This window comes from Pantherophis guttatus, chromosome 3 (genome assembly GCF_059756535.1).
Source record: "Pantherophis guttatus breed Tessera chromosome 3, ASM5975653v1, whole genome shotgun sequence".
Classification (NCBI taxonomy): Eukaryota; Metazoa; Chordata; class Lepidosauria; order Squamata; family Colubridae; genus Pantherophis; species Pantherophis guttatus.
Genome location: NC_142065.1, coordinates 78,575,525 through 78,590,708, shown reverse-complemented (window position 1 = coordinate 78,590,708; position 15,184 = coordinate 78,575,525). Strand labels below are relative to the sequence as shown.

The 15,184-nt window shown below is 42.1% G+C and overlaps 1 protein-coding gene across 3 annotated transcripts in view; it reads right to left on the bottom strand.

Annotated features, from left to right (window-relative positions):
* Window positions 1-15,184, bottom strand: part of PRKACB (protein kinase cAMP-activated catalytic subunit beta) — a 79,015-nt gene that overhangs the window by 30,939 nt on the left and 32,892 nt on the right. The window contains exon 1 of one of the 3 annotated variants that reach the window (XM_034437099.3): window positions 2,672-2,809. The exons of the other annotated variants lie outside the window; for them this stretch is intronic. Within the exon in view, the coding sequence (XP_034292990.1) occupies window positions 2,672-2,678 (7 nt within the window). The 5' untranslated portion in view covers window positions 2,679-2,809. Of the gene's footprint in view, window positions 1-2,671; window positions 2,810-15,184 lie in introns of those variants that run through there. 3 annotated transcript variants of the gene reach the window in all.

Genomic DNA, 15,184 nt, shown 5'->3' with positions numbered 1-15,184 from the left:
AACTGCAATTTTTATTATTTATATTATTTATCTCCATGGCCTAGAAGATTAATTTTAATATATAAATATTAAAACTAAATAAATAACTTGTATTATACAAATCTTTTGTATTAACTTTCAATTTTTGGATTGTTGTATTTCAACTTTTAAATGCCATGCTTCTGACTGCAGTTTGGATTCATAATCTAGCAATGGGACATCTTCCAGCTCTGCTCCAAAGTACACCATAGATAAAAAGATGGACTACATTATGGGCCTTTAGATTGTGTCCTGTGCTCTAGATATATAAAAAAAAGTTTGGCCAGGTGAAATAGATAGGGTTAAAATTCAAACTAAATTTATTTTACAGTGAAATATAACTACAATTATATTAAATTTACAAATCCATTTAGCATGATTATTCTCCAGCATTCAATAATTTAACTTTATCACATTAAACATTATAATACAGTGGTAATTTTTAATGGGGCCTTGGGGATTGCATTCAAGGATTTCAGGGAGCAGCACATAGCTCTGAGTTTTCAGGCTGTCAAAGATTAATATGCTGTGTTTTAATCCTCCAAATCCAGGCAGGGTTTATAAGCTACCTTTTTCTTCTCCAATGTATTCCAATTACTTTGGTAGCATATTGCTTCATTACTAATACTCCAGAGGATAGTGACGATCTGAAAAAAAAACCCCAACTGAATGCAGACCACAGTGGAAACAAGAGAATAAATATTATAGGAAAATATGCATCTCATTAGTTAATTTAAGATCTTTAATTCTGACTTTTTCCCATCTGTTTTCTTGAAGTCTATAGGGAGGTATAAAAGAAAGTAAATATATCACATTCTTCAGATGAATAAAATTTTCTTTAATGCCAGATACCTAAAGACAGAATAGTACAGGACCATAATGGTACCAATCAACATGAAATCTTGTTCTCAACACCATTCTTAATCAGAACTCTGGTTTATGAACTTTGGAACAGAATCTTCTGATGACTATAAACAACTATACTGAGACTGTTGAAGGTAAGCTTAGACTTTCTTTTTTCAAAATGAGATTGGTCTTCATCAGATCTTGTTCTTCTAATAAAAAATAAGAACATTATATCTGGCTTGATTGTAATATTCTTGGTCTTCATGAATTGGTACAATATCTCAGCATAATGTGTGCATGGGGGGTATAAACACAAAATAATAAAAATACATATAGTTTTAAATTGTGTGATCACTCCTAGATTTTGCCTAGGATATCAAATACAAATTCAAATATACATTTGCTAGATTCTATCTATATACAGTATGTTCTATTAATATATATATATATATTCATCTGTAAGTACTTTGATTGGAAACAAAATAGGGACACATGTTCATACAATCGACAAATATTTCAGCTGATGTTATGGCTAAAGCTAATTCTGCAAGCATCCAGTGTGAACTCTTATGGATACCTTCAAATATTAAAAGCATAACATTTTAAATACAGTATAACATTCCATTATACACATAGCAACTGATCCAGAGGAAGAATAAACATGTGGGTTACTGATTCTAAATGTTATGCACTATGTTGAGGCAAACCGTATGTAAGACACCACCACAATGGAGAAGAATATAGAAAAAGTATCACAATCCTTTAGTATAATCTCTTATTTAGGAGAGAGGAAATTCAAGGGAAGATAGCCTACACTCCATATGGACCACGTTTTTGCAATCTGTGTGGCAGCTGCATAGTCAGTTACCATGACTAAATTAGATAGTTGTACAAGTCAGAACTCCTTTATGCATATCTACTATGAGCCTCATAAGACTATATTTAGTCAATATATTTTTAAATTCAACCCTGCAAGTAAGTATTTTTCAGTTCTATTCTATATTGACCCCCCACCCAAGGTAGCTAAAAATAAATAGCTTTCCTATTCAAGCTGTGTTTTGAGACTGCTGAGGTACTTACAATTTTATATAAAATCTTTTAGAAGTTATTTTTCTGAAAGTAGAGAAGCAGAGATCTTTGCTAAAATAAGGTCAAACATAAATTTCTATCTAAATTCTAAAATAATTATTATACACATCATAATTTTATTCTTAATTTTCCAATTCCATTAAATTTATGACAATACTTTGCTTCAGCCTATTACAGTACATGCTTGATATCAAAATCAAGTTTTCTTGTCAGAAATGATAACAAAAATCTGTTTGGCAAGCTAATCAGTCCATCTGACCATTACTTCACATATTAGTTTCAATTGCCAACTAAGAAAAGTCCTTAGCCAATCATGAAACAAATTACTTACTTAAATACTATGTAGAAATGTATATGACATTAAACATGCCAGTAAACCGAAATAAAAGGTTATTTGCACTAACTCTAAAATTACCAAACTTTAATTACATACTGTATATTAAAAGCAATCTACAAAAAATAAGCTAATTACATTATCTTTCACATCCTATGTAATGCTTTTATAATAAGAAATGCTTCTTTTCAATGGCTTGTACAATATTAAATAATTTGGTACCAACTGACTGAAAACAGCAACTCTCTATTATTCAAATTATAGAAAGGAAAAATGCTCATGACAAATGTGCAATGGCACGACAATAATTTTACAGATTTATTTTTTAAAGAAATGCAGTTCAATTAATAATCTAAACATAAGTGCAAAAATGAATCAACTTACCATTCATATTGAAAGATTAGTTTTCAGAAACATATTGCTATAAAATTTATCCGTTAAATTAGTTTTTAGTCTCTACAGTAGATGCAATGGAACCCATATACACAGCCACTAGAACTGGAAGACAAACAAATCCAGGGAGCTTGCTTTCATGCAGGCAGTTTAAAATATCCAATAAAAAATAACAGCAAAGTAGACTGATATTCAAACAGGAATGTTCATTAACTATTTTCTTTTGAATGGATGTTACCTATACAACATAAAAATAATGTAAAATGGCTGAGAGAAAAAAAGGAAATGTCAGGATGTTTTAAGATGCTCTCAATTATAGCAAGCACTGCTAGTTTCCATAGCAACCATAGAGGAGAATTATCCGTCTGCTTGTACCCAACCAGTAGCTTTCTCTAAAGCTTTAATTTATTCACACAGAAAATATCTCATTTTATATATATAAGCTTCAATATATCTCTGGAGGCAAACAACTCAGAATTTTCTAGTTGAAGCTCTATACTACTACATCAAATATCCCACACCATAACTTATTCTATTATAATGTATTGTTCTTTCTATTATACAATATTAACCAGCTTCACCACATTTCTTAAGTTTCTAGTATAGTAGTGTTTGCAGGACACCTGTGACCCAGATACCACAAATGATGTTTAAACAGTTTCTTGTCCTCCCTAAGGATTTAGATTTTACCTTTTATACCCAGGACAAGCCATGCTGGGTTACATGCACATTTTCAAAGTGTTATGCATTCTGGTTAACCTAATTTAAGCTTGCAGGAAGGACAGAAGACTATACTCACTGTGTGTGAAACATGTTTCATTGAGAATTTGGACTAGATTACCTTTCTCCATGTATTCAGCAATTTTATGTGGTGGATGGCAATATGGTGATGTATTTTGCCGTTTATTGGTATAAGTGGTATATTGAAAGGATATGTACTAAAATTTTGTAATGCCTATGTTCATAGGTATTTTTTCTAATTTCTACAAAAGATTGCCTTTTGGTGGGCACTTATGAATTTAGTAGTTTTGTCTGTCATTTCTTAAATGTACATGTTTGTATGATTTCAGGAATGTAATTTATTAGTTATCAATGATTTTTGGAAACTTTTAGATTTAGATTTAGATTTTATTGAACTTCTATACCGCCCTTCTCCCAAAGGACTCAGGGCGGTGTACAGCCATATTAAAACACATATAAACCACAAAATTTAAGAACAATTTAAAAACAAATATATAAAATTTGGCCCCTCGAAATTAAAAACTAACAAACAATCAATTTAAAAATTCCTATTAGGCCAGCCTGGCTTGTTGGAATAAAAGAGTCTTCAGGGCGCGGAGAAAGGTACGCAGGTAGGGGATCATACGAACCTCTAGGGGCAGCTCATTCCAGAGGGCTGGTGCCCCCACAGAGAAGGCTCTCCCCCTGGGTGTCGCCAGTTGACATTGTTTGGCCGACGGCACCCCGAGGAGCCGCTCTCTGTGGAAGCATATTGGCCGGTGGGAGACTATCTGCGGCAGAAGGCGATCTCGTATATACCCCGGTCCTAAGCCATGGAGCGCTTTAAAGGTGGTAACCAACACCTTGAATCGCACCCGGAAGACCACCGGGAGCCAGTGCAGCTCGCACAGGAGAGGTGTTACATGGGTGCGCCATGTCGCTCCCATAATTACCCGCGCAGCCGCATTCTGGACCAGTTGGAGCCTCCGAGTTCTCTTCAAGGGGAGCCCCATGTAGAGAGCGTTACAGTAGTCCTGACGGGACGTGACAAGGGCATAAGTGACCGTGCGCAGGGCATCCCGGTCCAGAAAGGGACGCAACTGGCGTATCAGGCGAACCTGATAAAAAGCTCCCCTGGCCACGGCCGCCATATGATCTTCCAAAGACAGCCGTGCATCCAGGAGGACACCCAAGTTGCGAGCCCTCTCTGAGGGGGCCAAGATCTCGCCCCCAATAATCAGTGATGGAACCAGCTGACTATACCGGGACGCCGGGAGCCACAGCCACTCGGTCTTGGAAGGGTTGAGTCTGAGCTTGTTTCTCCCCATCCAGATCCGCACGGCCTCCAGGCATCGGGACATCACGTCAAGGGCATCATTGGGATGGTCCGCGGTGAAGATGTACAGCTGGGTGTCATCAGCGTACGGTGGAACTTCACCCCAAAACCACGGATGATCTCACCCAGCGGTTTCACATAAATGTTGAAAAGAAGGGGCGAGAGGACTGACCCTTGCAGCACCCCACAAACAAGGTGCCTCCAGGTCGACCTCTGTCCCCCTGCCAACACAAATTGCATATGGTCGGAGAGGAAGGAGGAGAACCACCGCAAAATGGTGCCCCCACTCCCAACCCCTCCAATCGTCGCAGCATGATACCATGGTCGATGGTATCAAAAGCCGTTGAGAGGTCTAATAGGACCAGGACAGAGGAACAGCCACTGTGCCGAGCCCTCCAGAGATCATCAACCAATGCGACCAATACAGCCGGGTCCAGGGAGGGCTTCTTGAGGAGGGGCTTCACCCCCTTCAAACTTTTGGATACTTTGAGACAAAAGTGTAGCTTATCATACTGGGAAATCATTTATTTTCTGTAACTTGATATTTATACATAAGTATTTTGTGATAGTACACAGGAGTCATTGAAATACTGAAATATATCCACGAGGTTGACACAACTGGTTCCATGTTAAATCTTTTTTCATGTGTAACTATTTACAAAACCAGGTTATTGATACTACTCACTTTAGAACAGTGGTCACCAACTGATGGTCCATGAGAAAATTTTGGTGTCAGCGGCGCACCCAGGTGGAGGAGCTGCTCCGGGATAAGCAATGGCCAGTCCTGTGACTAGAGCTCTGGAATATGAGACTGGCCAGGCAGCTCATGGTGGGGCTGTAAATCTCTGCTGTAAAGGGAGGTTCGTGCAATTTGCAACTTTGCAGCCAGCCCTCGCCAGCCGGAATGAGGTAATGGTGCAAGGGGGGTGGCGGTGCAGGCAGGCTGAAGCAACGGGTGGCAGCAACCCCGGGCTGTTTCTTCCCCCTGCTGTAAGCTTCCTGTTGGCTGAACTACCAGTGGCTGTCCCCACCCCTCGCCCTCACTTCCCAATCACTCCTCGCCTGGCAAGGGAAAGGGAGGGGGGATGGAGATTCGCTTCATATTCCAGAGCAGGAGTGAAGCTTCATCTCTTGCTGGATCTTGTGGCCGTTTCTTCTGGCCCTTGTTGGTGCTCCATGCACCTAGGTCTCTCGGGGGAGACGCTTGAATGGCGTGAATGAGTTTTTAATGTTTTTAATTTTTAAATGTTTTTATAATGATTTTTTAAAATGTATTGTGAGCTGCCCTGAGTCTTTGGAGAGGGGCGGCATATAAATTGAATTAATTAAATTAAATTAAATTGACTTCCTCTCAGCCCCAAGACACTGGCTGGCCCATGAGATGAGAGAGGGAAAGAGAATCACAGAGAGAATCAGAATGAGAGAATGAGAAACAGTGGGAGAGAGGGGGGGGGAGAGAAAGAGAAAGAATGAAAGAGAATGAGAGAAAGAATGAAAGAGACAGAGAGAATGAAAGAGAGAGAATGAGAAAGAGGGGGAGAGAAAGAGACAGAGTGAAAGAGAAAATCAGAGAGAGAATCAGAGAGAATGAGAATCAGAATGATAGAGGAGCAGAATGAAAGAGAAAGAGAGAATGAGAGAGAAAGACAGAATGAGAGAATGAGAGAGAGAGAAAGAAACAATGAAAGAGAGAATGAGAGACAGAGAATCAGAGAGAATGAGAGACAGAATGAAAGAAAGAGACAGAATCAGAGAGAGAATGAGAGAGACAGAGAATGAAAGAGAAAGAGACAGAGAATGAAAGAGAGAAAGAGGCAGAATGAAAGAGAGAAGAGACAGAGAGAATCAGAGAGAGAAAGAGATACAGAGAATGAAAGAGAATGAAAGAGAGAAAGAGGCAGAATGAAAGAGAGAGAGAACGAGAGAGAAAGAAAGAGACAGAGAGGGAATCAGAGAGAGAATGAGTGGGAGAGAAAGAGAGGGGGGGAGAGAAAGAGAAAAGTAGAGAGAAAGAGAGAGGGGGAGAGAGAGAGAGAGAGGAGGGAGAGTGCCTGAAGGACTCCATCCTGTCACTGGGAGTCCAGGCGCTTCAGCAAGCGGCACACTGGATTCGTATTAGTGGCCCATGGGATTTAAAATTATGAACTTGATGGTCCCTGAGGTCCAAAAGGTTGGGGACCCCTGCTTTAGAACATTCACACAGCTAATTCAAACAAACCCAATGTGATTTACAACATGATTTATATTATGCCATTCTTTTAGATAATCAGATAAAATGTGATGATATACCAATGTAATAGCTACAAAATCCCCCATTTTTTTTTTGCCAAGCAGTTTATAAGAAATCCATAATTTGGCCAGATTTTGAGATTCCAAAGCATCTGACTTACATCACTGTGTTGTTATGTTAATCTTGATTAGAATTTAACTATAAAAACTATACTATACTGATGGCTTTAAACTAAGGTTTACAGACATCAGTATAGTATGCAGTGGGCTGAATCATTCATCATATTAAACCATAATGTGCTTTGTTTCATATTTGTTTAGCATGAAGTATGAAATCAGTCAGTAAGCTTAACTGTAAATAAGAAAAACTATGTATGAAGGCATGTCTATGAACCTGAAAATTTAAACTGAGCATCAACGTAACAACTTTTGGTATGGTTTTGCTAAACGAAGTAAATTGTACAAAACCCCTACTTTTCTAAACCTAGATAAATTTAAATAATGTATCTTTCTATCATGTCAAAATGGAAAACAGCAAAAACAAATGTGTTTGTTAATTGGTTTTGTAAATCAAACACTGTAGCTCTGAAAATCTCCCTAAACAACTACAGTACTGTATACCAGCAGCCCCCAACCTTTTGGACACCAGGGACCATTTCTGTGGAGAGTTTTTTCCACGAACTGAAGGGGACATGGTTTCATGTGCTGCCAGCATCCCGCAGTTGGGGCTTCACTTGTTTGCACGGCTTGGTTTCTGCATGCCACAGACTGGTGCCGGTCCACAGATTGGGAGTTAGGAACCCCTGTTGTATAAATTGGATGTTTAGAAGGATAATTAATGGGGAAATATTGTTCCTAAGAGACTATGTTTGAACTCTCATAGAATAAATAAAAGATTATGTGAGTACATCACTTTAGGGTGGAAAGATTTGAACTTCTGCTTTTATTACTAACCACAACATGTTAACCCACAGACAAACAGCTTCCTCTTTGAGAGTTTATATATGTGCACCAACACATGAGGTGTAAGAAATTTTGCAAAGAGAATATGCCAAGCAATGTCTTAAAAGATTCTACAATATATAATGTTCACCATCTAATATAGATCTTTTCCCTTTTTCTGTCAAAAATGTTTTTAAAGTTTAATTCAAGCATTTTTTTCTTACTGAGCTCCAACATTTTTGATAGTATGTGTTCCAGTACTCCATGAAACAGATGGATGGTAGTGTGGTAGCAAAACGAGAAACGCATTTCAGATCAAAATAAGAGTTTATGTATTTTTTTGTCATTGTTTCTAATGATATGGGATAGATGAGGTGAGGGATTAACAGGCTGGGAAAAAAAGGAACCTATATAAACTTTTGTTATTGTTCTGCTGTAGATGAGCATGGCATGTTTTGAAATATCTGATATTAAAGCCCTCTGAGGAAAAACCAGGAGATGCCTTTTCTGTACTTAGATTTTTATGTTACCCACATGATAATATAACATGTTAACCCTAAGGCTTAAGTAGACTTTCTAGGAAGCAATGTATAATTCAGTTGCATATTCCCAAGAATAACCTGTTAACGCTGTGTGACTTTCAACTCATGAATAATGATTTCAGACAAAAATTAAAATATGATTTATGTACAAACTTCAAAAATGGCTTCTGAATGCATTTGTATCCAGCTGAAAACAATTCTAAACTGCAATTTTTATTTATTTCTATATAGTTAAATCCTTAAATTACAGTTTTAAAATAGATTCAAACATAATTATTCTGAAATCACCCATTCAAATCCTCTTAAAAGATTGTAGTACACATAGTCCTTGCTTAATATCTCATTTAGCAAATGCCTGAAGTTCTGATATGTAAAAATAGCTAGTTTTGAGATGAATCAAATCTCACATTTACAACTGTCGGAGTATCTTGTGGTCATGTGTTGACTATTTGTGTGCTTTCTGATCATCTTGTTGTGACAAGCAGAGTTAATGGAGAATGTGAAAGTAAAATTGTAAGTCCCAATCATGTGATTTTTCACTTAACGATTGCAGTGACATCCTTAACAACCAAATGGAAAGTCATGTTGTAAGTCTATTATGGTCATCTCATTTTCCGCTTAGCAACTGCAATGCTTAGCGCTAAAGCTACAGGTTTCTATAGTGGTTGCTAAGCAATGACTACCTGATTGCATATAAACTCTGAATTACTGCTCTGTATTATCACACAAATTATGTATTTTAATCTCAAAAGGGGGTTGGCAAACTTCAACCTACAATTTGAATACTACCTGCTTGTAAGTCTACTTATTATTTGTAAGCTGCCCAGAGTCACCTTATAGGGGAGATGACTAGTATAAAAAATTAACGAATAAATAAAAATAAGTACTAGACCCGTGATGGTGAATCTATGGCACGCGTGCCACAGGTGGCACACGGAGACATATCTTTGGGCACCCGAGCATTTCCTTAGCTCAGCTTCAGCGCGCATGTGTGTGCCGGCCAGCTGATTTTCGGGCCTTCCAGTCCCACCGGAAGTTGGGAAACGCACCATTTCCGGCCTCCGGAGGGCCTTCGGGGGGGCTGGGAAAGACCATTTTTACCCACCCCCGACTCCAAGAAAGCTCTAGAGCCTGGGGAGGGCAAAAAATGAGCCTACCGGGCCATCACGTGCCAAAAGCGGAGGGAGCACGGTGGGGTTGCACATACATGCATGGGGTGGCGGGGTGCATTGGTGTGGGCACATGTGTGCGTTATCCCCTCACGCTCCCCACGCTTTTGGCACGTGACAGCAAAAAGGTTAGCCATCACTGTACTAGACCATCCCATCCTGTTTGCTAGACCCCAAATAAGATCCCCCCCTCACTTTTTCTAAATTTTGGAGAAGACAGTGAATGACTGCTTCACAAAGAAGAAAGCAGAAGAACACAGGGAGAAACTAGAAGCAGTTAAAAATAGTCAGAGCCTTCATGTCTAGCTAGCTATCAATCCTGAAGCTCTGCTCTAATCTGTATCCAACTTGCTATGTAGGGGATGAAATAAATGTAATTTATGTTTTCCCCAAACTGAAGAGGTTTTGAGAATAATACTGTAATAAATCACATAGTTTTTCAGTTCAACAATCCAAAATCATGGTTATTAGTAATGCCACCTTCTGCAGGAGGTGAATCAGCATGGTAGTCATCAGCTTAAAGGTCTTTGGCATTAAAGTAAAAGGAGAGGCCAGAAGCAATGTAGATGCAAGAAGATAGAGATGTGTGCTTAGCTAAAAAAAAGAGAAGTCCTACCAATGAAGGAAAAAAGAGGAATTAGTTGCAAGAATGAAGATGGAGCCTAGCCTTACTCTTTCAAATGTATCAACACATGATGGATCTGATTTGTATGAGATTGGATTGCTATTTCTGGATGAAGTCCTAAAAGCATTTCTCTTTGGTTATGCTGAAAGCCCTTGTGGAAGGCTTCTGAGGAATAAACATATCCTCCTTTACCTCATCCCCAGTCTTTGTGAATCAAATCCTCAAAGTTTTAAGGTAGACAGAATCAAGGTCAGAAGATTTATCTTGACAGATGGAAAGAAAGTTAGATTAACATCATAGGTAAAACAGAACAACAAGGAGAACTATAGCTGCTAAAAGATTCTGAAGAATTCAATGTGCCTCCGGTTATTAATACTTTGCCCTTTTTCTATATAAGCGCAGAACACTATTGATGGCAGATACTATAATTAAGAACAGTATCCCCTTTCATTTTATTCTATAAAAGTTCTAACTGTGGTGTTGATGGTACAAAAACCTATTTATTATGACGACCCGAGCTTCATTACAAATCATTTTCAGTTGTTTATTTTGTTTCTATTTTGACTAAGTTTCTGTGCTATATTTTGTACATATTTCACCTAATCATGTTACTTTAAGTGTTAGTATCTTTACCACAAAATGTAGGCTAAAGATCCAGAAGGAACTTGACAAATTGGGCGTTGGTCTTACCTGATACGCCCTTTCTCTGTATAGGGGTGGATCGGCAGTCAGGCATGGGTTAACTCTCTGTCTGTGAGGACCATGATGCAGACGACGTGTCTTCTGTAATGAGAAAGAATGAGAATTCACCCTCCCCGACACCCCAGGGACAACTACGCTAGTTGGGGCTGACTGCCGTTCCCCCCTATACAGAGAAAGGGCGTATCAGGTAAGACCAACGCCCATTCTCTTGCTCGGTGGGAACGCAGTCAGGCACATACCAAAGCTTGGTATCCTATCGGGCGGGAGCTTGGGACATACCAAAGCTTGATATCCTATCGGGCGGGAGCAGTCGGACCACATAGACTACCTTCAGAATGAACTCCTTGTAAAACTCTCCTGCCAAAGGCAGCATCCACCGCTGCATAGGAGTCCAAACGATAATGGCGAATAAACAGAGTCGGGGAGGACCAGGTAGTGGCTTTGCACACCTCACCCAAGGGAGCCTGGGTGGTCCAGGCCGCTGAGGTGGCCGCACTCCTTGTAGAATGGGCTGTGATGTTGTGAGGAACAGGCAAGGACTGAACCTCATAGGCCGTGGAAATGGTGGCTGGGATCCAACACCCCAAGGCTGGAGCTATTACTGTGGAACCCATGGATGCCGGGAGGAAGGCCACGAAAAGGGCCTCGGTTCACCAAAAGGAGGTCGTGCGAGAGAGGTAAATTTTAAGAGCCCTCCGGACATCCAACGTATGCCAAGCCCTTTCCAAATGCATCGGGGAGGGGCAAAAATTGGGGAGCACAAGCTCTTGTGATCTGTGGAAGAGAGATCTTCCACAAGAAGAAGGTGGTATCCAACCTTAACACAACCTTGTCTTTGTGGAAGATGCAGAGGTCCTTACAAAAAGATAGAACTGCCATCTCAGAAATGTGGCGGGCCAAAGTGACTGCAACAAGAAAGGCCACCTTAAAGGAGAGGAATCGAAGACCTACCTCTCGAAGTGGTTGAAAGGGAGCTAAAGTCAAGGCTGACAAGACCTTGCTAAGGTCCCAGCTAGGAAAACGATGTACGACGGGAGGACGTAGGTTGGTAGCGCCCCTCAAAAAATCACGGATTAGAGGATCCTTTGAGATCAAGTCCGGAGAGTCACCTTTCAGGGTGGAAGAGATGGCAACCACCTGCCGGCGGAGAGTGTTGGGAGCCAGGCCGGCATCCAGGCTTGCCTGCAAGAAGTCCAATACCTGAGGTATGGAGGTGGAAGTAGGAGCAAGGCCCTGGTGTCTGCACCAGGAGGCGAAAACCCGCCAAGTAGCATTGTAGATGCGGGTAGTAGAAGCCCTGCGCGCTGCCTGTATTGTTGTAATAACTAGGGAGGAAACCTTGGCCCTTTTTAGGAGGCACCGCTCAACCTCCAGGTGGTTAACTGATACCATTGGGGCTCCAGATGACGTAATGCTCCCTGGACGAGGACAATCCTGTCGTCGGGAATCCTCCAGGGCCGTGTCACGGACAGGGACACTAAGTTCACAAACCAAGGTCGCTGGGGCCAATGGGGAGCAAGAAGAATCAGTTCCGCCTTCTCTTCCAACAGTTTCCTAATGACCCTGGGTAGCAGAGGGAAGGCATAAAGAAGGAGACCCTGGGGCCACGGACTGAGCAAGGCTTCCACAGCTTCCGCACCCAGTCGGGAATCTGGCATAGAATCTCGGAACCTGATGATTGTCCTGTGAGGCAAAGAGGTCAATCGATGGGAGGCTGAAGCGGTTTGATATCTCTTTGAACAATAGCGGGGAAAGGCTCCATTCTGCCTGGTCGACAGGAGCCCGGCTGAGGGAATCGGCTCAAACATTTGACACTCCCGAAATGTGGGCAGCTGTCAAGGAAGCCAGGTGAGCCTCGGCCCAAAGTCCCAAGCGAAGAGCCTCCTGCATGAGGGCTCTTGAACGTGTTCCTCCCATCCTGTTTACGTGATCCTTGGCAGAAACATTGTCCATCAGGACTAGCACGTCCTGACCGAGGACCAGGTCTCTGAAGCTCTGTAGTGCAAGGTGGATAGCCTGGAGCTCCAACCAATTGATATTCTGTCTCAGATCCAGCTGAGACCAGTGCCCCTGAGCCATATGGAGCCCAAGATGGGCTCCCCATCCGTAGAGGCTGGCGTCAGTAGTGAGGACTAGCCATTGGGGGGTCCGGAACTTGCTGCCCTTGAAAATAGCGCTGGTTGTCCACCAGGTCAGGGAGTCAGTGACTGCTTGAGGCAGTGGGACAATCTGTAAGGATGTGCTCCTGCAAGCCCATTGGAACAGGAGAAGGAACCACTGCAGGTCCCTGCTGTGAAGATGAGACCAAGGAATGATGCCAAAGGAGGATACCATCTTTCCCAGGAGCCTGGAAAATCCCATGAGGGAGGCAGAACGCTCCGATCGGAAAAGTCCTGCCAGCTCCCGGAGGCTGAACTGGCATTCTGGGGAGAAAAAAAACTTCTGATGTTAACAGTATCTATCAAAGCCCCCAGATGCATTAAGCGAGTGGAAGGCATCAAGTGGCTTTTAGACCAATTGATTGAAAATCCATGATCCTGCAATATCTGAATAGCTGTACCTAGGTCTCATTGAGCCTGGGAGGCTGATTGGGACATAATGAGAATGTCATCTAAATAGAACTGAATTCGAATAGGCAGGGAACAAATGTGACCAATTAGGGAGGCCATAATCTTAGTAACACCCTGGGGGCTGAGGATAACCCAAGGGTAGGGCCTGATAATGGTAATGACTACCTCTGTAAAAAAAGCGCAGGGATTTACGATGGGCAGGGAGAATGGGAATGTGTAAATATGCCTCAGTCAAGTAGAGTGAGGAGAGGAAATCGCCTGGCCGGATACTTTCCAGAATTATATGGAGGGATTGCATTTTGAACCGGTGATAAACAATATGCCGGTTCAAGGATTTAAGATCTAGAATAGCCCTCCATCCCCCCCCCGGCCTTCCGGACTAGGAACAGATGGGAATAAAAACCTTGTCTGTGTTAGTCCGGCAGAATCAGCTGGATAGCTGATTCCACCAAAACACGCTGGTCCTGAGAGATAGGACAATGAACAAAGAGGCGCGGGGGAATGGAGCAAAACTCGAGGGAGAGGCCCTGCCTAACTGTCCTCCGAACGTAAGCGTCAGAGGTCGTAGCATCCCATTGACTAGCAAGAAGTGCCAAACGACCACCAACGCCGGAGTCCGGAGCACGACTACTTAAACCTCCAGAAAGGATGGCCTCTCCCACCCCTGAAGGATTTCCTGGGAGGGAATCTGGAACCCTGCCTGACCTGACCCTCCTGATGTAGACCCCCTCTGGTTGAAAAGAAACGCTCGGCTCGTTAATGATGGGATCCGCCATCTGAACCCCGAAAGGGTTGAGGACGAAAAAGGTTCTGATGTCAAAATTCTGTGTGTCGCGAAACAGAAGGGAAGATCTTATGTCCGTCTCTGGTCTCTATGAGAATGGGATCAAGAGAAGCTCCAAACAGCTTGTTTCTGACTTAAGGCGAGGAGGCGAGACGCCATTTGTTTCGTACATTGGCTTGCCACTGTCTGAGCCAAAGGAGCCTACGAAATGTGACAGAGGAGCCAATGGCCTTAGCTGCAAACCGGGAGGTGTGGAGGGTAGTGTCGGCAGAAAACTCAATTGCCGCTCAAATTTTATTGATGTCCTGGTGGGACCTCAAATCACTGGCAGGAAGCTTCTCCTGGAGCTGTTGAAGCTAAAGGATGGATGCTCTATTGAAAAAAGATGCGGCCGATGCTGCCTTAACCGACCAGGCTGCCGCCTAGTGTCCCTTGATTAGAGTGCATTCTGCTCTTTTATCTTCAAGGCGTAAGGATTCCTCCGGAGGGCCCGTCAAATGGGAAGAAGATGATAGTGCTATGACCAGAGAATCTACGGTAGGAACCTGCAATAGATGAGAAAAATCCGGAGCCAGATTGAAAAGGCATTTGTCAAGTCCATAAGGGATAGGGCCAGATCCCAGAAGAGTCCATTGGTGAAAGACTACATCTGAAAACAACTTAGGCGCTGGAACTGTTTCCGTCTGCATAGCTGGTTCTTCAAACAAAGTGGAAGTGGGATGCCCTGCAGAAGATGGATCCGCCTCAGGGGGGAAATGCCAAACGTGTTGTGGTTTGAGCCTTGAATAGTAAAGAACGGAAAAGCTGGGGCCTGAAAAGGCCGATAAAGGAAGGTTGGTTGGGTTCCGTCATCATCCGACAACTCAGGATCCAGAGGGATTTCTC